This window comes from Lepidochelys kempii, chromosome 2, assembly GCF_965140265.1.
Source record: "Lepidochelys kempii isolate rLepKem1 chromosome 2, rLepKem1.hap2, whole genome shotgun sequence".
In the NCBI taxonomy this organism is placed as follows: Eukaryota; Metazoa; Chordata; order Testudines; family Cheloniidae; genus Lepidochelys; species Lepidochelys kempii.
In genome coordinates, this window is record NC_133257.1 from 86514930 (window position 1) to 86541877 (window position 26948).

The window sequence follows — 26948 nt, forward strand, 5'->3', positions numbered from 1 at the left end:
CTTGAATAGTTTCAATCTGAAAATTAAGCAGCTAGATCAAAGAATGAATTCTTTTCCCTTTTCCCCAGAACTCAGACATCTGTCATAACAATGGAATTGGTGGACATGATTTACCTGTGGAAAAGAGTGTTAAGAATAGCTAAGGCACTGAACATAATGAAAAGTGATCTAGAATTCCGAGAGGCCATATTGCCACTAAGCTAAGGAGGAACATGACACACACACTGCACTTTAGTTTTGAGAACCAGAATTTCAAAGGGATTTTGAAACTGCACTGAAGGTTTTTATGTATATAAGCCAAGATTGTTTGGGTTAAACAGACAATTTAGAGCAACTTTGGGAAGGAAAAGGACAACCTGGGATGTTTTCTATGAACAGAAAAAAATATCCTTAAAGGGATGGTGGGCATCTCCTTTCCTTTGCACTCCAAGTAAGAATTTCAGTGGCTGAAAAGCATCCTCAGCCTCCAACTATGGAGTCACTCCAAACTAACATCATATTCTAAATTGCCCTTTCCTGCCCGCCAGACTCAGAATTGGACCTTGCTCTTGATCTACTTTTCCAGAGAAACTAGTGATCTGCTGGTTGTTTAGACAGGAGCCATCTCTCAGCTCAAGGTTGATACCTCCCATCAGCCATCTGTCATATGACCATAAAAAACAGCAACACAACAGCTTCTTCCTCCTCTTAGTTTTTGTCTGTCTTTGATTAGTGAAATTCACTAAATAAAAACTAAAAACTATGTGAGTAAGCTGAGGATGTTTCATTGCAGTTCAGTTCAGCTTTCCATCATTTAAGGGTTAACAAAAACTGAATTATTTGGATTTGGACTGGGCCAGATCATTATCTGGTTTAAATCAGCATTGATCAATAGAAGTCAATAGAACAAAGCAGAACATTAGAGGATGGGTGGTTATTACGGAGTTAAACCTCAGCCCATGAGAAAGAACCTTGAAGTTTAGCACTGGCAGTAGTTTAGTACTAGCAATAGGGTGCACCAAGTAATAGACAGTTAATCTATAAACCGAAAGAATACTCTGAGAAATGTCTCATTGAGTAGCAAATGCATTTAGGAAAGTTTTTCTCCCTCTTCACAGACTCCTGACTCTGCATCTGCTTTCCCCAAGTGAAATATTTATAGATGTGCTACAGCTTGTGCTCATTGTGGCCAGTATTATAGAAATTCATTTGAGGCAAAGGCAAGATCATTTCTTGCCTGGTGTAAAATGCATCTTCACTCCACTGGTATCGGAATGCAAGCTACAATTCAACAGCTGAACACAAAGTGAAAAAGTCACGTTGAATTAATTTGGCTTTCATGTAGACTTCGTGCACTTCTATCTCAATTTGGTATTAGCATTTAAGAGCATTTTTAAAGTGTTACTTTAGTGTACATGTATATAATGTGAATCTATATTAAAATTGCAAATAGTTGAAGTCATTTTAGACCCAGCAATTGGGAAACAAATGTCTTCAATCACAAAATTTATTCTCAGTGTATTTTCAACTTCTTGAATTTTCATAAATTCAAAAGCTTTACATATTTTAGCTATTTTAATTCTATTAGTTATTATAAATCTAAGCATACATGAATTTGCAAAACTGGAGGAAGAATTAGGCAGCTGTATAATACCCTGGGTTCTTTTCTTTTATTATTGGCAAAATTAAAGGAATCTTTGAGGCTCACAAATGATTTTTGTGCAAAAGATTAGAAATGTGCTGGATATTTGCATCATCTGCACATAAGGAGTGAACTATATAGTCATAGATAATGTACTTTGTAAAAAGATTGAAAAGAGATTTGTGCATGAAACTTTCCAAATCCATTTTACAGCTGCTATTTTGCACAGCCCACATTCTATCAAAATAAAACACAAACTCGTGTTTCAAGGAGCCTGAAAATGCATCTCCTACACGCTACAGTATATTGTTTAGTTGACATAGACAACCCGTAGTAAAATCTGTAACTCAGTGGAGATATCTGCCAATTGAACAGACACAGATGATGCACATAAGATTCATACAGAAGTGCACTAACAATAAGCTTTTGCATATAAAACTATCCCTTAAGAAGAGATTGTGCTTGAAACTCTTTTATAGCTACAGTATTTTTGTTTGTTATGTTTAAGAGGCACTGCATAAATATGAAGTTAGTCACCTAATGCACTTAATATTTCTCAATTGAGGACTATTGCAGCTTTACTCTATGTCTAGGTGCTGATTATACTTTGGTTTGCTTTACAGTAGTAACATTGCACTGGCAACACAGGTGATACTAAGAGGAAAGCTGGAGACACTGCCAACTGGAGGATTGAAACAAATAGTTCACTCTTTTACTTCTTTTCATGCTTCTTGGTTAATTCCCCTCTTTCTAACTGCAGACTCACACTGCTGTTTACTTTCTTCTCCTGTTGTTGGCTCTCCTGAGAGACTTGCTGAACTGCCTGCAGGATGGCAGTTTGCACAATCTGTTTGCTGGCATTCTGTAACGCAACTTCTTCTTGTTCATTTCCAGATTTCTCACCTACAAAAAAAAAAGTTTGAAAAAAAGGAATTTAAGACACCTGCTATAACAGGAGGTGATCTAGAAAGGTGGATCTATCTACAACATTGTCAGAGTCAACACAGCCTTCAGCAAGAATGAAGAGGGATGGCTTGTTCCTGCATAGATTCACCACCTGAATGGAGGAGGGGGTGTGCATCAGATAGAAGTGCTACTGAGATGTGGAATGGCCACATGTTCACTTGGTAGGTTGAGAACAGAGGAGCCTTCCGCCAACCCTCTTGGGCAACAATTTACTTGGGCTATGCGCTTGGATGAGGATTTAGACTTAGCATATCTGACACCTTCTCCTTTACTGCTATATAAAGAAAGACTATGCTTCTAACAGTTTATTTATCTTTAATAAAAAAAAAACCCACCAAACCCAATTCCCACTGACATCAGTGTCAACATTTCCATTGGCTTCAGAAATAGAATTATTTTAAGGTGTAAATTGATTAATCTTTAACAAACTATACCTGCAAATATATTTGCAATAAAAAGTTACTTACCTGCTCTGTAAGTTCTGCTCGTGAGGGCACAGACGTGTATTCCACTTTGGTGCATTTGTGCCTAGTGCACCAAGAGTTGGAGACTTTTTTTCCCCTGCAGGAGAATCTGTCACTGTCGGGACAGCATATACACCCTGGGTCTCCTCATGGCCCCTTCTGAGGCTATGTAAGGGTGGTGTTACCCTAATCCCCCCACCTCAGTTCCTTTGGACCAGACAGCTAGACAAAGACTCCAGGGAACAAGGGGTGGAGGGTGGGTCATGGAATACAAATTTGCACCCACATCTAAAAGAACAACAGTAACAGAACAGGCAAGTAATTATTTTTTCTTCAAATGTTTGCAGATGTTCATTCCACTTAGGTGACTCACCTCCAGTATACGCTTGAATCTAGTTAAACAATGACTATAATATTAATTTGCCAAAATTTTCATCTGGTCCGGATGCAATTATGATGGCATAGTGATGCGTGAATGTATATAGTGAGGACCACATGGTAGTCCTACAAATGTCCAATATAGGAACATCCCTCAGGAAAGCGACTGATGAAGGTGGAGTCCCTGTGGAATGGGCTGAGAGTCTTGGAAGAGGAGTGTCAGCTATCCAATATGCTGTTGTGATCCAGGAGGTGATCTATCTTGAAATCGTCTGCATTGAGACTACTTGCCCTTTCATACAGTTTGGATACAACACAAAAAGACAAGGTGATTGGACTCTCTCATTTCACTCCTGAGCCCTACCTTGTTCCTGATTTCTGCCTTCCTGTCCTATTCCTGGTTCCTGTCTTATTCCAGATCCCTACTTCTCTGCCCCACCCCTGGCTACTGACTTTGGCTTTGACCCTTGGCTTGATTCCTGACACCAGCTCTGACCCTTGGCTTGACCTTTGGCTCTGACCCACACCTCTGATTCCTGGCTCCTGACTCCTGCAGCGACAATTAGGCCTGACCACCACTGGTCTGACCACCTACATCCCAGCCTATGACACCAACCTGTTCAGGTTGTGTCTGGGTGATAGACAGATTTCAACCATGAGGCTATGTGTCCCAGCAATCTCAGGCAAGTCCGAACTGTGGTGGACAGAAGAGATCTGAGGGACTTGCACAATTTGTGAGTCATTTAAAACCTGTGAGGAAGAAAAGTAGTCAAATTCACAGAATTGAGTAGGGCCCCAATGAACTTAAGCCTCTGAGTTGGAATAAATAGTGACTTTTTCCTTGTTCAGAAGGAGTCTCAGATGACTGAAAAAGCAGAGATTAACCTGAAGAGGCCCCAAATCTGATCCTGTGAAGAACCTTGTACCAGCCAATCACCCAGTTAAGGGAAGATGTGGATATCGTTCTTCCTTAAGAAGACCGCCACTACCACCGAACATTTTGTGAATACACGAGAAACTGAAGACGGGCCAAATGGAATTACCATGGCCTGGCAATGGCGGTTCCCCCCACCCCTCACCAGAAAGCTGAGGAATCTCCAGTGATTGGGCAATACCACCACTGGGAAAATATGTATTTCAAAGATCAAAAGCAGCAAACCAATTGTTGATATCTAGGGAGGGGAGTATAAAAGCTAGGGTAATCATGTGGTATCTCAGTTGCTTGATGAATTTGTTGAGAACCTGAAGGTCCAAAACAGGTCTCAGTCCTCCCTTGAAATTGGGGATAAGGAAATAATGGAAATAGAAGCCCTGTCCTTGAAACTGCAGGGGAACTTTCTCTATAGCCCTTAGGATGAGTGGAGTCTGAACTTCTTGAAGGCGCACAGACTTGTGAGATTGGTCCCTGAAAGGGGACAGGGAAAGGGGGACAAATAAGAACTGGATCAAATATCCCAGTCCCACTGTACTTAGGATCCACGTGTCCAAGATTATTGTCTTCCAAGTGAGAAAGTGAGGAAAATCTGTCCCAAATTGGGGGGGGAAGGGGGGGAAGGGATGGGTAGTTAACTAGTGGTTGCATTGCTGGTCTTGAAGAATTCGTGAAAAAAGCTGTTTCCCTACAGCAGGTTGAGGGCAATACGATTGGTTAGACTGGAACTGGATGCTCTCCTCTTCTGAGGCTTCTGTCTCTTCCTAGGAGAGTCCTATTGCCTTGGGAGATAAAAGGGTTGCCTCTGATATTATTGAGAGTATTATTGAGGAGGCTTATATTGGCATTTCTTGGTGGCCAGTTATAGGACATACACCGCCTCCCACCCCCAGAATGTGTGAGTCTTAAAAGAGTGCAATACCTCATTCGTGTTGTCTGAAAACAAATATCGACAGTCAAAACATAAGTCCTCAACAGACTGCTGAATGTCCAGCACTATCCAGAATTTACATAACCTTTCCCGTTATAATTGCAGAGGCCACAAACCTGGACGAAGCATCTGCAATGTCTAGAGGAGACAAGAGTGAAGTCTTTGCCATCATTAAGAAGGCCCTGAACTCTTCCTTTGTATTGTCCAGCAATTTGTCTGGGAACTTTGACATCACCTCCTAATTAAGGAGGGTTTGCTGGTTTACTATCCTCATCTGGAGTGAGGCAGTAGTATAAATCTCTCCTCCTAATGCATCTAGTCTCTTAGACTCTTTATTTGGAGAGAGGGGTCAATTGCAATGTCCCTGCAGCGATCTCTCATTAACAACTGTGACAACTAGGGAGTTTGGGAGTAAAAACACTAGAACCCCTAAGAAGGGACGTTGCTGACAGAGTTAGAGATGCTGATGTGAGTCACAAGATTTTCTCCAGCTGCAGAAGGGCATCATTAATCAGGAAACTATCCTTTCCAGTGTAGATGCTTGGAGGATATCCAATAACTTGTGGGTATTTTCCTATACCAGTTCAGGTTCAATGCCCAGGGCTGTAGCCATTCTCTTAAGTAAGTCTTGGTAGAATTGAAAATCCTCTGGGACTGGAGAAGAGGAAATCAGTACCACCGAGTCATTCAGAGAGGGCAAAGCCAGAATTGCGGGGGTCAATGTTTCCTCTTGAGGCAAAGATTTATCATCTGGCGAGGGCTCTCCCACAAGAAGCCATTCAGGAGGACGGGTATCCTCCCGTATCTGCATCAAAGGGGGCTCTGGAGGCTGGTCTGCCTCACAACTGGACAGAAGGGGGAATCTATCCTTGGACAAGCGCTGAGGTCCTGACCTGAGGGAGAGAGATCCACCCCATCAGTCCCCTGAAGGCCCTTGTGGGAAGGGCTATGGCACAGTAGGCCAGTACATATTGGGCCAGGATGGTCTGCCCTTGCTATAAGAGTGGCTGTGCTCTCAGTACCAATTTTTGTCCCCTACCTGATGCTTGGATGTTTTGCCTGACCCCTTTCATTGAGACTGAGATGAACGAGAGCTGGACTCTGACTCAAAATTTGATGAGTCCTCAGGGCATTGGTGGAGCCCATCCCAGTGGGACCACTGGATATCCCAATCTGTATATTGACCAATGAAGGGGAGGTACCATCAGTAACTGTGGTGGAACCTGAGTTGTTACTGGAAGGGTGTCCTGAGATGGCTATATGAATGGGTCCAGGACCAGAAAGGAGCATACTGCTGGTACTGATGAGCCTGATGGAGCCAGTCATTCCAAAAAGCAACGAGGTACCAAACAAGTAAGCAAATGCATATCAAGGTCAGAAGTGTAGCAGGCACTGAAGACAGAGGGTGCAATTGCACCAGCCCCACAGGCACAAAGACCATGGACAGTACCTGTTTCTTCATCAGTATTGGGGCCATAAGCATTTGTAAACTAGGCCCTGAAATCAAAGGATGTGCTGGACATAGAATCACTGTGGGTACCAATGTAGGGCTGACCTCTTGTGTAAACAGAGATGCAGGCACAGAGAGACATAGAAGATCTGCTCCTGCCATAAAGGATTGCAGGATAAAAGGTACTGAAAGGGATAGCACTGCCACAGTGTTCCTAGGTACCGAACTCAACAGCTGTCTCTCGGATGGTTCTGGAGTCAACTGTATAGTACCACGATCCTCCCACTTCACTACCGGGGAGACACAAGTTGATGGCCCAGCTCTACCCTGGGTTCCTGGGTCTTGATGTCGCTTAGTGCCTGTTATAGATGAAGAGGATGATGAATCTCTCTTCAAGGTCTGCTGACTCTGATCTATTTTATGGGTCCTCTTATTGGGAACCCCAGGAGAAGGTGAACGACCCCTTTTCCTTCTCAGAGGAGAATCAGAGTCTAGGGGTCTGTCCAGAATTACTGCAGAGGTAGAGGATGGCTGGCCAAATGATCTGATGATGGCCCCGGTGCTGAGGCAGGCCTCACAGTTAGATCCCTACCAAATTCACAGCCAAGAAAAATGTGTCATGGACCTGTGAAATCTGGTCCCCCACTGTGAAATCTGGTCTTTTGTGTGCTTTTATGCTATACTACACAGATTTCATGGGGGGAGACCAGCGTTTCTCAAACTGGGAGTCCTGTGTCAAAAGGGAGTTCCAGGAGGGGGTCACAAGGTTATTTTAGAAGGACAGTCATGGTCAGTGTTCCCTCTAATTTTCCCCACATATGTGCAGAATGAATTTTGTTATGTGCACCAATATGGAGGTGATGTGTCACATATCACCTCCATATTGGTGCACATAACAAAATTTATGTGGTGGTGGTGAGGCTGAGGGGTTTGGAGTGTGGGGGGGGGGCTCAGGGCTGGGGCAGAGGGTTGGGTGCCGGGGGGGGAGGGGTTGAAGGCTCCAGCTGGGGATGCGGGTTCTGGGATGGCGTTGGGAATGAAGGGCTCTGGGCTGGGGCAGAGGGTTGGGGGTGCAAGGGTGAGGGCTCCAGCTGGGGTGCGGGCTCTGAGGTGTGCCCGGGAATGAGGGGTTTGGGGTGCAGGAGGGTGCTCTGGGGCTACAGTGGGGAGAGAGGACTTCCCTCCAGCTCTCTCCCCCTGCAACAGCACCTGGGCTGGTGGGAAGAGGCGCCTCTCCCTGCTGTGGCAGCTCCGGGGCTGGGGCCACGGGATAGGCCATGGCAGGTTCGGACCGGGGGCGGGGCACCCTGGCCACAGCAGGTCCATGGCTGAGTTGGGGATGGGGGAGGAGCACCCCGGCCACGGCAGGTCCGGCCATGGCTGTGTTCGGGCCACACTTCCCCCAGCTGTGCAGCGTACAGGAACAACTCACTATTGCCACCCTTACTTCTGCACTGACTTGGGAGCTGGGTGGCCGGAGAGCGGCGGCTGTTGGCCGGGCACCCGGCTCTGAAGGCAGCACCCCACCAGCAGCAGCACAGAAGTAAGGGTGGGAATACCATACCATGCCACCCTTACTTCTGCACAGCTGCCTGCAGAGCTGGGTGGCCGGAGCGTGGCAGCTGTTGACTGAGGGCCCTGCCCTTATATGGCCTTGGGAAGGTCCATGGAGAGGAGCAGGGTGTGCACACTGCCCCGATGGGTACTGCTGTGGGGAAAAAGTCTCTGGCTTTCAGTGCACCGGGTGTGAACACATCTGAGTGGAATACCACTTGAACTACCCAGATTACTGAAAAAACAACAACTAGAGGTGCATATTACTTACTTAAGAAAAGTTGTCTCATTGATTCTTGTTTCATCAGTGTTACAATCAAGAGAACAATTGGAGTGATGTAGCAACAGAGGGTCAGGATCCTCAACTGGTGTAAACTTGGTGCAGCTCCACTGAAGTCAATGGAACTACAAGGATTTACATGAGCAGAGAAGCTGGCCAAAAGTTTGCAGTGAAGTAAATGTAGGTGGGCTACAGTCAGGAATAATCATTCAACAGGAAAAACATTGTATCATGTTAAGGATTTGTCTTGATCCAAGAAAAGAAATTTCAGAGTTAAGGACACAGGGCCAGATATTTTAGACATGTAGGAATGCAGATAGGCACCTAATGGGGTTTTCAACAGCAAGAGATAGATGCTTGGGCCCAGATACTTGATTTCAATGGGAGTTAGGTTCCTAAATACCTTTTGAGGATTGGGGACCTAAGTGATTTTGAAAATCGCACTAGCCACCTATCTGCATCTTTAGGCACATAAATGCCTTTGAAAATCTGTTTGAGCGTGCTCATAAGGCTGTGAGTTTGCCACGGAAGTCACAGATTCCGTGATCTCCATGAATTCTGCAATGGCCACTGCCCCACCCCTCCAGCAGCAGCAGCAGGAGTTTGGGTGGGGCACTGGGGGTTGGGGTGTGGGAGGCGGTGAGGGTCTGGGCAGCACTTATCTCAGGGGGCTTCAACAACTTCCCTCGGCTCTTATGGGGAGGTGCAGCCAGGGAGCCTTGCGCACTGCCTCTGCCTGCAGGCTCTGCCCCCACACATCCCCACTGATCACAGCTCCTGGCCAATGGGAGCTGTGGAGCCAGCGCTCAGGGAGGAAGCAGCGCACAGAGCTGCATGGCCATATCCCCACCTAGGAATGTCACCACTTCCGGGGAGGCACGGAGCTGGGTAGGGAGCCTGCCAGCCCCACCAACACCCACCCCACACGCACCAGCGCGGGTCCCAGGCCGTGTGGCACTGCCTACTCCCCCCCGCCCAGCACCAGTGGGAGTCCTAGCCCCCCGCCAGCACCCGCAGCACACACACACACACACACACACCCCCCGGGCAACCCTCCTCCCCAAGATTTAGTCAGGGTTATATAGTACAAGTCATGGACAGGTCAAGGGCTATGAATTTTTGTTTACTGTCTGTGACCTGTGCATGACCTTTACTAAAAATACCTGTGACTAAAAATGTAGCCTTACTCATAATGCAAACTCTGCATAATGAGTGAGCTCATTTCATTCTTAATTGGCCCTGTTGTGCCTAGGTATCAAGATATGTAATTGGCTCTCTGTTCTGAAGCCACATGAGAGGAGCTCTTTACATAATAACTGTGGTAAATCAGAGTCCACTGAAGATTAAGCTCTGAGTGAAGCCCGTCTGTTTTGAGCTGTGAGAAATTCCCAGTCTTTACTTTACAAATCTTTCAAGATAAAATTTAAGATTCTTATGACAGGGTTAATAGCAAAATATTGTTCTCACCTGGTGGAAACCAATGCAAAGTCTTGGTGTTATATGTCCAAATCAGAAGCACGACACCACCCAAACTCCTAGCCTTATGAGAAAGGGAATTTGTGAGCTCCACTGCTTTGTAAGGAGAGATGTTATTTAGTTTTAGCAAGGTCATTTTGAAATGTAATGATTAACTTAATGTAATTTTATTTTTAAATTACCATACCTTAAGATAGATTTTGCTCAAAATATAAAATAGGAATGTGGTTTAAGATTTTGAAAGAATTTACACTTAGTATCTGAGCTGACAAAATTTGGTTCCATGTTAAAGAAGCTAAATCAAACTCCTTGAAAGCCAGATTTCAGATGAAAACATTGACACAATGGAACCACTTGAATTCTTGGCACTATCCGCTCCCTTCTATTCAGTTTCTTCCATTCCCAAGCATTTGAAACAGTAAGTGTTTTCTGGATTTAGTTCAATGTCATTTAACAATAAACTACACAATATTTCTCTATTATCCAAGAACTAATGTATCACAGAGTCAATTTGTCCTCTTGTAAGGCAGTCAGAGATCAGCCAACTTCAGCTAGTGTCCTAAAGGTGATATTTTATCAAGAAGGATGGATAAATATAAAATTGAAAACAAAGCAAAATGTATTAAAGTAGGGTTTATGCAGTCTCATATAAATTTCTAGAAGCTTGATGTGTGTCCAAAAACTTTGCTTCATCCACCAAATCAGTTTTTATTCTTAATAAAAACATACTGCACCATGCATGATGCTGTTGAATGTTGTTCCTTTCCCCCCCGCTTTATCTAGGGGTACTTCCATGTTTATTTCACAAGTTCTTTCTGATTTTCTGCATTTAGGTTATAGTATATAAATCTAAACATGAATTTATTTCTGAAGATGATGCAGCAGGGGTCTTATCCACAGAGTTTCACAGACATTTTTCACACTGTGAATAGCCACATGTGAATGAATTTTCTTCCTGTGAAGTTTGTTCTCCCCACCGCCATGAAAAATGGCAAACAATTAAGTGTGGTATGTTTCCCAAATCCATGAAAATGTCACTTTTTTTTTTTTGCCTGTGGTGATAGAATTTTTGCAGAACTCTGGACTGCAGCATGCATAATGCAACATGATTAATTTGTTGTTTAGTGTTTTGAAAGTATCCAGCAAATCACTGATTTATTTTGTTGACATTACATAATGGATCAGCCTATGACATTTGGAAATGTGTAACAGTAAGCAATTTACTAAAACCCCACACAATATTGCTGTGTGAGTATTTGCAAGAATGTTTGTCCTAATTATTTTACAAAGGGAAAATTCTGTCCCCTGCCATGTACGTGTGCATGTGTGCAGGGGGACCTCCATTCCCAGAGTGGCGCTCTGAAGGGGTTGGTCCATGGCACCAGGCAGGGTGCTTTGAGGACAGGAAAAGGCTGCGGCTGGTGCTGAGGAGTTTTGTTTTGCAGTAGGTCCACTTCCAAAAAACTCTAACTATAATGCATGTTTCAGCAGAGGGTCTGTAGTAAGGTAACAGCATTGTGTCCAGAAACTAGCATTGTTTAATGACTAAGATCCTGTTCTGGGTATCAAAGAGTAGGAAGGGATGATTTGGTATCCATACATTTTAATCTAGGTTTTTATACTGGCACCTATCACTATAGTACCTCTATCTATATAATAGAAATTTCTAAGTTATCTGACTATTAAGTAAAATAAAACAACTTAGTGCTTGCAGAGCAGGGAGTGGTTATATTATCACTAATAAACAGCACCACTTTTAGCTAGTTGTTCAATTCCTGATACTGCATTTAACTGCTACTCCGGCTGACACAACACATGGAAAATGGTTTGCACTTTCAGTAGTTTTGTACCCCACCCCCCAAAATAATTTGAGAGGTTTAGGAAACCTCAAACTCTAATGGTACATCTACACTGCTGCTGGGACTGTGCTTCCTATCTTAAGTAGACAGACATATGCTAGCTCTTTTTGAGTAGTGTGGCTCAGGCTAGCCACCCGAGACGCAGGGGGTCTGGATGGGTTTGTAGTCAGACAGCTGGCCAAGCTGCCAGCTGTTCTATCCCTGCTGCACTGCTATTTTTAGCACACTCACTCAAGCAGACCTAACCTGTCTTGCTATACAAGCTGCAAAGCATGTTTCCAGCTGCAGTGCAAACGTACCCAAAGAGTCACCAATCTCAAACTTCGAGTTCCAGTTTCACCGAAAACTGGCATGGTACATCAGCAGCTCAGCTTTTTAGTACTCTTGGCTGGGATCAAAGCTGCTCTCCATGAAAGAAAAACAATTAATAATTTTGGGAAAATATAGTATTATAAATAGATGCCAAGGCTTTTTTTCATAAATCAATGGAATTATTGTTACTTAAAATCAAGAACCTCTTGTGAGGAAGATCCCACATGCGCTGTGGTGTTTCCTGGCTTCAAAGTACAGGAGTATAGGAAATGCTTTCAGGGAAACTGAGTTATAAACTAGGACTACAAGAACAGATTAAGATTTGCAGAAAGGTGTCAACCCAGTGTGCATATAGTCACCTTCACACACACACACACACGCACACACACGCTCACACACACCCCTGCACCTGCTCCACCCCCTCACAAACATCATGAGTCTTCTTGCATGACCTTGAAATCAAATCTCTCTCTCACCCCCTATAATGCAGGCCTTCATTCAGACTTGCTGCCTTCAGCTTGTTACAGACCGGCTTTAATAATGTGTGTATGCCCCAGGAAGTGAGTTTGCAACAGACAGTCATGCTACAGTAAGTCTCTGAATCACTCGCTTCTCTCCACATATCCATGCACAAAGTTGTGAGATATTATTGAGAAGTTAACACGCTAAAGACACGAGCCTGCTATTACACAGGGATAAATTAGAAATAGCTCCATGAAGGTCAATGAAGTTTCAAAGGTATAAAATTGGTTTAAGTGGCAGCTGAATCAGGTATTTAGCAGGAAACAGAAGCAGCATTTCTGGTGAATTAAAGGAAAGCAGTGGCAAGATGGTAATGAGGAGTGATCATGAGGGATCTTAGAAAATTGAAAATTGAGTAGACATCACTCCTTACTGCCAAGCAATGTGGTGTTTATGCACCCCATCATATCTTCCTACAGCAAAGGGCTGCTGTGACGGGTTCAGTCCCAGAGACCCCCTTGGGACTGTCACCTGATGTACTGAGATTACCTCTGAGCCCATTTTCCCTGCCAGCTTGGGATTCCAGAACCCTGCCTTGTTGAGCCAGACACACTAGCCTGCTGCAACACAGACCCAGTTCTGGGCCACACCCCCAAAGCTGCAGACTTTAACCAAAAACTGCTCAGCAGGTCACCTATCTCCAGCACCCAGACATCCAGCTCCCAATGGGATCCAAACCCCAAATAAGTCTGTTTTACTCTGTATAAAGCTTATACAGGGTAAACTGGTAAATTGTCCGACCTCTATAACACTGATAGAGAGATATGAGCAGCTGTTTGCACCCCCAGGTATTAATCACTTACTCTGGGTTTACTAATAAACAAAAGTGATTTTATTAAATATAACAAGTAGGATGTTCCAATAAGCTTCTTTCACAGACTAGACTCTTTCCTAGTCTGGGCCCAATCCTTTCCCCGGTACAGTTCTTGTTAATTCCAGCTGGCATCTTAAGTAAAAAGCAGGGGCTTTCTCATGAACGGGACCCTCCTTGTCCTGTTCTACCCCCTTTTATAGATTTGACACAAGACAGGAATCCTTTGTCTCTCTGGGTCCTCACCCCTCCTTCTAAATGGAAGAGCACCAGGTTTAAGATGGATTCCAGTATCAAAGGTGACATGGAATCCATCTTTCATTTTTCATTACCCAGGGGCTGGCCTACAAGTACACAGGCAGGCTTGCAGGTAAACAGAGCCATTTACAGTCAATTGTCCTTGTCAATGGGAGCCATCAAGATTCTAAACCACCATTAATGGCCCACACTTTGCATAATTACAATAGGACCTCAGAATTATATTTCATATTTCTAGTTTCAAGTACAAGAATGATACATTCATACAAATAGGATGATCATATTCAGTAAGTTATAACCTTTGTAATGATACCTTACAAGAGACCTTTTGCATAAAGCATATTCCAGTTACATCATATTCAGATGGCTTATTGAGGAAATGCACACAAGCACAAGGATTACCTCAGGAACTCTGAACAATAGAAACCTGTCAGAGATAGCACTATACAAGGGGAACTGCAACGTCACAGCTTCACTGAAGACTCGTGAAATGAATGGCACTTTTTCCTTTTCACTGACAAAGTTAAGGAGTACTTGTGGCACCTTAGAGACTAACCAATTTATTTGAGCATGAGCTTTCGTGAGCTACAGCTCACTTTGAGCTGTAGCTCACGAAAGCTCATGCTCAAATAAATTGGTTAGTCTCTAAGGTGCCACAAGTACTCCTTTTCTTTTTGCGAATACAGACTAACACGGCTGTTACTCTGAAAACTGACAAAGTTGTGACTGCTCACTAGCATTGAGGATCCCTAAAAGCAGCTGTAGTAAGTGGAGCCAGGAGTTTCATCTTTAATAGCACATATTATGCATGAACATGTATGCATGTGAGGAGAATGGCTGAGCACATATAGCAGGTTGCACAAATCCCAAGCATTCGAAGAAAGGAAATCGGAGGTAAAAGTTTAGGTTCTGCTTCATAGTAGCAATCAGTGTAGTTTCATTTAGCAGACATTTACACTAGAAACTGTTCTTTATTCAGGGTTCTTTTGTGTAAACAGCTTTCAAGTTACCCATATTTAAAACTAAAAATCACATTCTTTTTGGCAAATTTCTTGGTAGTAGTTTAGCACTTTTAATTGAAGCAATGGGGATTAATTTATCTCACTTGGCTACAATCTTAATTTATGTAAATACTTCTAAATCTGAGTGAATCTTGAACCAGATCTGCATTTTGAAACTGCTTATCAGTAGTACTTGCATATAGTCTCCATCCTTAAAAATTTACCATTTAATTTTATAACTATACGGTTTTGGATTGGAAGACTAATGATTTACATAAACCTCTTTATGCATCTGCATTTTCATGGGTGTTATATAATGTACTGTGCTATTTATTTGCAATATGATAGCACAATTATGATTTTTTTTTACTCTGATAAAGTCAGGGTACAGCAAACCGACAAAAATATTGCTGTCTAGAAAATCAATCTCAATCATATTTTAAAAGTTACTAAAATTAGATTTATAAGTCAACAACTAAAAAACCCAAATGAAATGTCAAATTGGGATGGAAGTGTGAGAAAAGGAGACTATGATTAGCTAAGAATTACAACCACCTCTTTTTAGGCACACTTTTAATAGAGGCAGAGAGGAGAGAATACTGCTGAAGTAAGGTATAAGTGGAGTAGATGTGTTTCGTCTCTGTGGAAGAAGTTACAGGATGTTGCCTGTAATATAAAGTAATTGTTAACAGTCATGATAGTAATTTAAGCTGTGTGCAGGTGGATCCCTGCATCTATATGGAGTTCACTGCAGAATCAGGACCTTAGTTTGCAACCCATACATCTTCCTCTCGGTTTGTGCCAGTGGAAAAATTCTTAAAGGACATGTTGTCTTCATTTTTGCTACATTAACACACTGTAGGCTGCTGGCGTGCTGAGATCACTGCCTATCATGCTGACCAATAGTATTTTATTGTTTCCTTATGCTCCTCTGTCCATCTGCTGTCTCTTGTCTTATACTTAGGCTACATCTACACTATGAGCTAGGAGTGTAATTCCCCTGCTTGCGTACATATACTTGTGCTAGCTCTCATGGAGCTCACACACAACTATAAATAGCCATGTAGCTATAGTAGCATGGGACGTGGCAGCAGAGGCAGAGCTTAGAGGTGCTGAGTACATCTGAAACCCCCCAGATTCAGGCGGGTTTGTACTTGGCCTGGCTAATCCAGGCCTCCACTGCCACTGTCTGTGCTACCACAGCGGCACTGCTATTTATAGTTGTGCTAGTTCTCATTGAGCTAGCACAACAAGTACGTGTACACGCACAAGGGGAATGACGCGCCTAGCTCGTAGGATGAGAATAAATTATTTGGGGCAGGAACAGTCTTTTTGTTCTTTGTTTGTACAGTGCCTAGCACAGTGGTTCTCAAAGGGGGCTGCGGGAAGCGGCGCGGGCCAAGGGATGTGCTGGCCGCCCTTTCTGCAGCCCCCATTGGCCTGGAGCAGCGAAACACGGCCTGTAGGAGCCACGATCAGCCGAACCTGTGGACGCGGCAGGTAAACAAACTGGCCCAGCACGCCCGGGGCTTTCCCTGAACAAGGGGTGGACCACAGCTGAGAACCACTGGCCTAGCACAATGGGGCTTGGTCCATGAATGGGGTTATCACAGGGTAGTTGGTCTCTGTGGCTAGACTGAGCCCAGTGCCCCTGGACTGGAGCAGGTGTGCCTACTCCAGCTAATTAGAGCAGACCGGGCTATACCTGGGCCTATACCTGTGGTAAGTCCCTGGAACAAGGTGGAGCCAGAAGATCAGGGAAGCAAGCCTGTGGCTGCTGCTCCAAGCCAAAACCATTGGGTGAGGGTAGGAAGCTGCCAGGAGCTGGATTGGCAGAGATCCCTGGGAGGGGTGGTCCTGAAGCCTGGGGACCAGGTATTGACTTAAGATTGTGTTCTGTTTGTTTAACCTTTGTTATAAAAGAATAAACCTCCTTGACTGGGAGTAGCAGTGCATGCTTGGAGACGGGGTGCAGCAGCGATGCCACCCAGGGACAGGGTTTCTGAGCACTATAATAATACAAATAATAATTAGGGTGGGTGGTATGTGGCACTATAGTGTACCACAAAGTGGGAAGCTGAGGTCAGTTCCTTATGCTTAGGTTGGCAGTAGGAGTTGGGAGAGTGAAATCTTCTTCCATCTGATGATTCTTCTATGGTTACATATTTTGCATATGTAATGTGTGTAGCATGATTTGTCTTTAACATACAATTCACTATAAGATGATGAAAAGCTTATTTTCTAATTACTTTTATAAACTGGTTGAAGAGTTTCAGTTCTGGAAGCCCAACCAAAATAAGGAGGATTTCAAGGAGAGATTTAAAGGGTGAGGCTGCTTGATGTCCAAAATCAGGGAGTTAATTGGTCACGTTGCTTGTATATTAAGACTGAATGAGGCAGTTACCAGGACCCCAACCTTGCAAACACTTATGCAAATGCTTAACTTTATGAATGAATAGTTCCAGTTGAATTGTTTGCTGGAGTAAGGGCCTGCTTTGGACATATCTGAATCTAGATGTGTGACAAGAAACCCTGGGTGTACATAGTAGGATTAAGTTGTAACCTTAACAAAAGTATATGTTTAAGAGACTGAAATTTCTCTTTCATTGTATTAGAGTTAGGTGTGTCTAATATTGCCTCTTATTCTTTATTCTGGAGTTATATGGAGACATGACTGACTAGCATGGAAAGTATGAGGGCAATACCCAGCTAATTCTACAGCAGAAAGAGAAGAGAATCAAAAATGCCTAAAAACAGTTGCACAATCAGATTCTTATGTGTATTTCAGTCTCTAAGCTGTGAATGAATAAGATTCATTCATTGGTTCCATATACTCCTGGGGGAATTCTGCTCCACTTCGCATGTGCAGAATTTATGTCCGTGACACTCTGACACCCCAATATTCACCACTGTCATGTAATTAGAATATGCTTTGTACAGAGTATGACTTGTGAGGTATCATTCTAAAAGTCTTAATCTGCTAGACATTAATATCTCATTGGATTGTATGTGAAGTTATTAAGTTTGGCTATGTATGTGTTACTGAAACATGTGAGGTTGAAAACACCTACAAGCAGCCTTTTAGGTGCAACTGTACAAAGGCCAAACAATGTTAATGGCTTATTGAGGAAATGCACACAAGCACAAGGATTACCTCAGGAACTCTGAACAGTAGAAACCTGTCAGAGATAGCACTACACAAGGGGAACTGTTTGACTCAGATCACAGCAAAAGAGCTTTCCAGCAAGTGGGAAGAAGATATAAAAGGGGGACAATACATCGTTGGGGGGACCTCACTCTCCCTGCAACAACAGACCTGGAAACACCCGAGGGGCAAGGACTGAACTGTGGGAAGTGATGGTCCCATGCTAGAAGGATCATTAGCCTGTATATGAAAACCTGGGAAAGCCAAGGCAATTTGTGCCTTAAGAGTCAGCCAGCCAGTTTATCACTTAGGGTGAGAATTTGCTAATTTATATCCCACCTATCTAGTGTGTTAAGCTCAATTTGTGTTTTTTGTTTATTTACTAAGGTAATCTGCTTTGATCTGTTGGCTATCCCTTATAATCATTTAAATCTACCTCTTGTACTTAATAAACTTGTTTTTGTTTTTAACCCAGTTTACATAATTCGTAACTGGGGGTCAAAAAGCTGTGCATATCTCTGTCCACAGTGAAGGAGAGCGCAAATTTCAATTAGCTTATGCTGTACAGTTGTCAGTGCAGTACAAGACAATAACATTTTGGGTTTACTCTCCAGAGGGAGAGTGCCCTTGAGTCCTGGGCAATTCCTTAGGTGAAACCCTTCCCATGCAATACTGATTTCAGTGTCTGTCTTTCTGCAGCTGGGTATGTCCCTACCTGTATGTGTACTAGAAGAGGCTTGACGGCGTGGCGTGGCAGGACAGGGTGAGGGAGCCCAGGCTGCTGGAACAGTCAGGCTGAGTGGTACCCCATTACATCAGGTGGCACCCTGGAAGGGGGGGCGGGAAACCTGTCAAATGTCCTCCGCAGATTTCTTTGCTTCCCAGCAGAAAAATTACTTTCTGTTGGGGAAGCAAAGGGAAGCCACAAGAGCGGACATGCGACCCTCCCCAGCAGTACGTTTTGCCCAGGGTAGCTGGCAGAGAGGTAAATCACTGTGGGTGCAGGAGGTGGAGCTGGGGAAGACCTGGCTGGTGGCTCCTACCCTGTGCTGGGCTCAGCTGCTAGTCCGGGCTGGGCTGGGGAGGACGGGACTTCCTTTTCTCCTGCATGGCATCCAGGGCTGGGTCAGACCCATCCCCAGATTTCTCCCCTGGCTACAGGAAGCTCTGCGAACTCCTCTCCCTGCTCCTGCTTCCTGCACCCATTGCTCCTCAGCTGCAGGGGGAGGGATCCCTGTACAGGGAGCTGCTCCCACATCTGCCCAACCCCTGTGCATCCCGAACCCTTCAGACCCTCCCACCAGGTACACACCCCCTGCACCCAGAACCCCCCTGCAATGAGCCCCACTCCCCCTGCACCTGGACCATCCCAACAAGCCATCCAGACCCCCCCTGCCAAACTCTATCCCCCTCACACCTAGACCCCTCCTGCTGAGCCCCAACCACATTTACTGGGATCCCCTGCAGAGTCCCATTACCATTGCACCCAGAAATCCCAAAGCCCCTGTGCATTCAGATCCCTTCCGCACCCGGATCACCCACTGAGCTGCCTGGACCCAGATTGTCCCACACAGAACCTTCTCAACCCACACCTGGATCCCTTCACACTAAGCCCCTCCACACTTGCATCTTGCACCTGGCATGGGGGGGCATGGCCCTGCAGTGTTTCTGGGGCAGGCGCCGTCCTTGCACTGTGTCAGGGTTTGGTGCAGCCTCACCACTGAGTCTGTGTCCTGCGGGGGCAGGAAGCTGCACAGTGATCTCCCACCTCAGTGCAGCCAGTGGCCTGTGCTCCCCAATACCATGCTGGAGTCTCCACATTTATTTGACAAATAAAATTTGCAGAATTTTAAAATATTGTGTGCAGAATTTTAATTTTTTGGGTGCAGAATTTTTTATTTTTTGGCACAGAATGCCCTCAGGAGTAGTTCCATATTTTCCTAACTTAGTTTTAGGGGATATTTTAGCATTCGCTCTTACTAGAACATATAGGGCTCAGTCATCTTTTTCTAAAAGATATGCTCTAGTTCAAACAAATTTAATTTATGGAAGTCCTATGGCCTGTATTATACAGGAGATCAGACTAGACTAGTGCTCCTTTCTGGCTGTATAATAATCTATGAACCCAGCATAGCTCCTACCACAACCTTCTGTCCCTGGAGCCAGCGCTGAGCTAGGACAGATCACTTTGCCAGCCACAATCAGGGGCAGATAGATTGTGACTCAGTGTGATCCAATTCCGAAAGAACAGGGAGATGAGTATAACCTGTCCCATAAGCTCTGATTTAATGCTTAATTCATCATTTACATATTTAAGAAGTATCTAGATATAGCATCCATGCAAGAATCTCATAAAGCAGAGTTTTCATGACTTCTGTCTGGTGGTTTTTCGCTACTTTACAAGAAGCAGAGGAAAAAATCCCCAGGAATTTCAGTGGATATGTTAGTTGTATCAACATTATATTTTTAAAAAGACTTCTGTGAATTTTCTTGTTCTGTTTGAAATATTCTCACTATAAATGAAGCATCAAACTTGCATTAGGGATTCATAAGTTCAAACAATTTTTTTAAACTGGTATATTTTTGTTGCTATTCTTAAACTTGTTCCCACAACTATTTCAATAAGATTAACTAGAAGCACATTAAGTTTCTCAATTTAATACATTCTAGAAGAACATTCAAGTTCTAAATAGGCCAACTATATAATTTACCAAAAATAAAGATTCAGAACTCTGTTGTTATGGGCTATTCAAATTAATCATCTATAATAAATATGTTCTGCAAGGAGCTATATTTATTCTTCACCTGCAGGGGCTGGATGCAGTTTTAGTTCTTTACTTTAAACAATTTTAGCCATTAGAAATTTTGCAGTACACAGACTACTATTCATATTTGTGCTATACAGTTTATTGGAGATAATACATCAGGATAAAATATTTTGTTGCGACTTCAGAATATGACTGATACACAAATCTGGTAAGCAGACTCAGCTCCGAGAGAGCTTTATGGAACTAAATTTGAAGGCTAGTCTAAACAAAGGTTTCTTGTAGCCAGCGTTCAGCAAACGAAAAAGCTGATTCTTACAGAACATCTGAGCCCAGTTTTTCCAAAGCTAAAGGGAGACTTTAATTTCCCTTTTTACAGTTATTTCTTTTAATGGATAAATTAACTGTAGGTGAACCTCTCTCTTAAAGAGCACAATCTCTGCAGCAAGTTCAGGAATCTGCTGAAGGGAAGACCTTAGCAGAGTATACAGCTTCTCTAGAGTGGAAAACCATTGTGGGCCCAATCCAATTCCTACTGAAATAAAGAGACTGCTGACTTCACTGTGATTGGATCAGGTCTTATATGCATCATTGTAAATTTAAATGATAGATGAATGGAAGGTGTCCAACAAAGAGAACATAGTGGATAATATTAGATTTTGCCATTTGATGTAATGCTTTGTGCTTTTACAGTGATTTGCATCTGAAGATCTCAAAGAACTTTACAAACACTAATTAAGATTTATAACAACATCTGTGTGGGGTAGGAATTATCCTATCTTTCTTTAGATGGAAAAAGAATCAGTGAGGTTAAGTGACTTAACCAAAGCCAGTGACAGAACAGGAATAGAACTAAGATCTCCTAGTTCCCACTCCCCAATCTCTTACAAACTATATATGCAGTTAAAGATACCTGGCATCCAAATTACCAACATGATAGCTGCAAACAGCATTGTTTCTCATTTGAATACAGAGAGATGGGTGAATTAATGTGAAAATATTCTTGACTGGCCTAGAACCCCAATGGTCATCTTGCTTGCCTAGTGAACACAAACATGAGCTTTTTCGAAATGTGAATGGAAATGCTCTTTGAATTTTATATATATATATCTGCTTAATATCCCTAATTGTTAAAGGGCAGTTCTACTCTGAAAATGGCATGTGTGTCTGTCAATTTGTGTATCAGATGTGCTCAGTCTAAAAGTGAAGACATTTTTTTTTCTCAGCTGCCCACACTGCAAGCTGGACCCTTAGGCTCCTTACTAACATTTACTCTGACCCACTAACACACATTAAAACTACAAATTGTCTCATTTTACTTTGTGTTAGTTACCACTTGTTAACTAACACATGCTAAAAACACATTTTTCCTAGTGTGGATTTACCTGAGGTCATTTTTCCTTATTGTATAACAAGGTAAATTCATATCTGATTTGTTATCCATTATTCCCTTTAGGGGTCTTTCAAGCTGGGTCACTTTCAGATGATAGTGAAGTTATCAGCAAGTTAAAGAAGTATGGGCTGGATGACTGCACTATAAGGTGGGTAGAAAGTTGGCTAGATTGTCGGGCTCAACGGGTAGTGATCAACGGCTCCATGTCTAGTTGGCAGCCGGTGTCAAGTGGAGTGCCCCAGGGGTCGGTCCTGGGGCCGGTTTTGTTCAATATCTTCATAAATGATCTGGAGGATGGTGTGGATTGCACTCTCAGCAAATTTGCGGATGATACTAAACTGGGAGGAGTGGTAGATACGCTGGAGGGCAGGGATAGGATACAGAGGGACCTAGACAAATTGGAGGATTGGGCCAAAAGAAATCTGATGAGGTTCAATAAGGATAAGTGCAGGGTCCTGCACTTAGGACGGAAGAACCCAATGCACAGCTACAGACTAGAGACCGAATGGCTAGGCAGCAGTTCTGCGGAAAAGGACCTAGGGGTGACAGTGGACGAGAAGCTGGATATAAGTCAGCAGTGTGCCCTTGTTGCCAAGAAGGCCAATGGCATTTTGGGATGTATAAGTAGGGGCATAGCGAGCAGATCGAGGGACGTGATTGTTCCCCTCTATTCGACATTGGTGAGGCCTCATCTGGACTACTGTGTCCAGTTTTGGGCCCCACACTACAAGAAGGATGTGGATAAATTGGAAAGAGTCCAGTGAAGGGCAACAAAAATGATTAGGGGTCTGGAACATATGACTTATGAGGAGAGGCTGAGGGAACTGGGATTGTTTAGTCTGCGGAAGAGAAGAATGAGGGAGGATTTGATAGCTGCTTTCAACTACCTGAGAGGTGGTTCCAGAGAGGATGGTTCTAGACTATTCTCAGTGGTGGAAGAGGACAGGACAAGGAGTAATGGTCTCAAGTTGCAGTGGGGGAGGTTTAGGTTGGATATTAGGAAAAACTTTTTCACTAGGAGGGTGGTGAAACACTGGAATGCGTTGCCTAGGGAGGTGGTGGAATCTCCTTCCTTAGAGGTTTTTAAGGTCAGGCTTGACAAAGCCCTGGCTGGGATGAATTAATTGGGGATGGGTCCTGCTTTTGAGCAGGGGGTTGGACTAGATGACCTACTGAGGTCCCTTCCAACCCTGATATTCTATGATATATACATAGTCTAATATTGAAAATTGCACAGTTGAATCCTGACTACAGGAGAGTTCTTCCCTTCTCTCACTCTAACCAGTAAAAGGAGATGACCCTTTTTGGAATGCAAGGGAAAAAATAACAAACCACTGCACATTTTTGGGACAGAGGCCTGGTTATTTTAGAAAGCCAGCGGAAAATTAAGCCTCTTCATGAGGTCTCTCGGGAATTCAGACTGATTATTTACAAGCAAGGTCACAACTGACAATAAAGCAAACAAGATTATGTACATGTGGAGTACTCCTTCAATCAGTGAAGAGTATTTCTCTGAACAACAGCAGCTCCCCTCTTAGGAGGCTATCCTCTTTTCAAGTGCTGTCAGAAATTGGGTGCGGCTGACCTGCTTCCTTTCCTTTAGGTCCTACTTGTCACTCTCCAGACAAAAGCAGGAAACCTCAGTCTGCAGGGGGTTGGGGGAGGAAATCATAACCAGGAAGGCTTTTTTATGGGCTAACAGATGTGCACCCCCTTCACACTGACAAGTTATGAATGGATGCAATAATCAATAGTGACCATTTCATGTTTTCAGCAGCTGCTCTAATTAGAAAAGCAAGCTAGAGTTTGTTGTAGTACTATGTTAAAGATGCATCTCACAAAGAGCACCACTGTAAGTAGCATAGAGTGCATCACACATTCTGCCTCACACATTTGTGCATCCCTAGGAAAGAAATATGGGCTCATCTTATTCCTTCGGGTAGAAGATTCCAAGATCTCTTGTAGACAGAGGTAGAAAGAATCTTCTGATAATGCTACTTCAGAGATTAATGAGGCTGGATGAGAGCAATACAGAGCTCACCTGCCTGGACTTCATAGACTGAAGAAACCTGAAGCAGTGTACTGTTAAGGTCAAACTATTCATTTCTGCCAGCACTGACACAGATACTGCTTCAATGACAATCTTTCAAAATGTAATGCATGCTATTCTGTATAAGTGTACAGACTACTAGAGAGTGTGTGTCAAGGCTGATTCCTCACTCTGGCACTTCAAGTGCAGAAGGTGGGGCCCGCAAAGATTCTAAAAATTAATACTGGTCACTCCAGGCTTGTATTAAACTCCCAAGGTTACAGCTTTTCTCTGACCTTGAAGGGGTAGATGCTGCCACCACCCAAGTGCAAAAAACCCCTTTTTGGAACCCAGGAAGGCACACTTGGGAATTCCTTCCTGTGGAGTACCCTCAAGCCCTTTCACCCCCGACCCGGGAAAGAGCTGAGAAAGAAAACAAAGGAAATTAGCTGTTGCCACCAGCTAATAAAACAACATGTGCACAAACCTCTTAGGACACAAAAATCCAATCCTGTTCTTAAAAAAGGTAAATTTTATTAAAAACAAAAAGAAAAAAATATATCTGGAACTCAGGCTTTTTGCTAGGTCTTAAAAAAACAGTTACAAAAATGAAGCATCAAGATAGCTCTCTTGAGGTTCAGCTTAAAGGTTACAAGCAGAACAAAAGCATTTGGGGGTTAGCACAGAGGAGTCCACAAGCCAATAAGAAAAAAAAAAGATAAACCTAATCGCATCTTTCTAGACATTCCCTGATCTACTTACATATTTGGGGGTTTCAAATAAGTAGTCTCTAGGTATGATCTGATGGTTTTTCATACCTGGCTTAAAGCTTCCTACAGCATAACTCAGCCCTGTTCCTGCTCTGCGTCTCCTCTCTCCGGAGAACAACAACAGCAGACAAAGGGGAAGTTTTTTTTACCAATTTTAAAAAGTTCTAGCCCTCCTATTGGCTCTTTTGGTCAGGTGCCCACTCCCATCTTTTTACCTATGGGCTTTTTTTTTTTTAACCGTTTACAGGTAAAGCAAGTAGAGAACAGCTACTAACAGGGATTTTATAGCTAACTGGCTGGCTGGGTGTCCATAAAAGGGAGCTATCCCCCACTTAATTTATCACAGAGTGTGTATCCTGATCATAGACTGGCCACTTTGAGGCAACTTATTTCAGCCAGTCAATATATAGATTGATTTTTAATTTGAAAATAATTTTTATTTAACTCCTTATTTGTACCCTTAATACAAGGGAGCCCAGGTTAACAAGAGTATATGAATAAATCCAGCTTTCACTATAGTTGATAGTACATTTAGGTGAATTTATTTCTCATTAATGTTGCTAGACTGAAACCACTGGAAAATGAGGTATCATTTATCCATAGAGCAAGTACAGCAGACATTAGCAGAGCAATTTTCTCTAGAAGAACAATTCCCATTCTGACCTGGAGGGAAAAACTGTAGAAGTAAGAGTAACTCATTCTATTTTTCCCATTCACAGCTTTACTTCTCTGCTTAGTAGATGCAGATTATTCCCAAGGCCAGTAGTGGATATGTCTGGAACAAAAAACCCCACCAAAACCAACACTAAGACCATCTCATTTAACATGACCACTGCACAGAAACCTAATTTCCATTATTTCTGGTGGTCGCTAATGACCTACTTTGGATTCAGCCCATTTACCTGGAAGTGAAAGGTGCCTTCAACTATTTATCTGAATTTGTCTTAATGTACGATCAGGATAATTTAAGAAAATAAATTGTATTTCAACTCTCACTATATTAACATGTTTAAGATTTTTTTCTTGACAAATTAAATTCAGATCTCAAATTAATAATTGAGCTAATTCTGACCACCCCTTAATCTTCTTGATTTTGTTGTATATTTCAGGTACTTGTTTGGGATTGCCTGCATAATTCTCCCATAGCTTAACCACTCAGCCACACCAAACTAATTGCAATACAACCTTTATATCATATTGTGCCAAGCTTGTAGGGTTTGCAAAACCTTATCTTATGACGAGTAGAAATGTTGCTATACAATGAGTTCTGTCAATCCTGAGCTAAGGAGCAATAATCCTACACTAGCCATGCTTTTAAATCTTACATTGATCTTCATGAATTGGCTTCTGTTTTTACCTTCGTAAGAACTGACTAGAATACTGGAGGGCAACATTTACAGCCATAAGGGATTTTGTATGATAACCACTAGGCACCTAGTCCATGCTCTACCCTGCCACTGCTACTTTCAGGGGTCAAACTTCCTTTGGAGGTAGGGCAGTTCTAGCTGTGTCATGATAAGGAACTAAGACCTAGGACTGAGAATCTTACAATAGGGCACCTTCAGAGAAGCAAACTTACAGGTATGTAATTCTCTCTTTGTTTCTTACTCCCCTAAGGGCTTGGGCAGTGCACTGGAGACAGAGTTTAGGATTGAGAGCAGCCATTGCAACCATAAGTAACAAGCAAAAAACACCATGTAGTATCATGTGGTCACATCAGACTACACACCGGACCCCAATCTCTGCAGCTTTTAAATTAGACAGGATTATGACTATTCAGATGAGTAAAAACATCTGTTTAAGTATGCAGCTGCTATCTCTTCCATTGCATTTTAGAACATAAGAACATAAGAATGGCCATACTAGGTCGGACCAAAGGTCCATCCAGCCCAGTATCCTGTCTGCCGACGGTGACCAATGCCAGGTGCCCCAGAGGAAGTGAACCTAACAGGTAGTGATCAAGTGATCTCTCTGCTGCCATCCATCTCCACCTCTGAAAAACAGAGGCTAGGGACACCATTCCATTTTAATG

The 26948-nt window shown here is 43.2% G+C and overlaps 1 protein-coding gene across 1 annotated transcript in view; it reads right to left on the reverse strand.

Moving 5' to 3' along the window:
• Positions 1-2136: 2136 nt before the first annotated feature.
• The window catches only part of AKAIN1 (A-kinase anchor inhibitor 1), a 29852-nt gene continuing 5040 nt past the window's right edge, over positions 2137-26948 (reverse strand). The window contains exon 2 of the mRNA XM_073329430.1: positions 2137-2524. Within this exon, the coding sequence (XP_073185531.1) occupies positions 2334-2524 (191 nt within the window). The 3' untranslated portion in view covers positions 2137-2333. The remainder of the gene's footprint in view (positions 2525-26948) is intronic.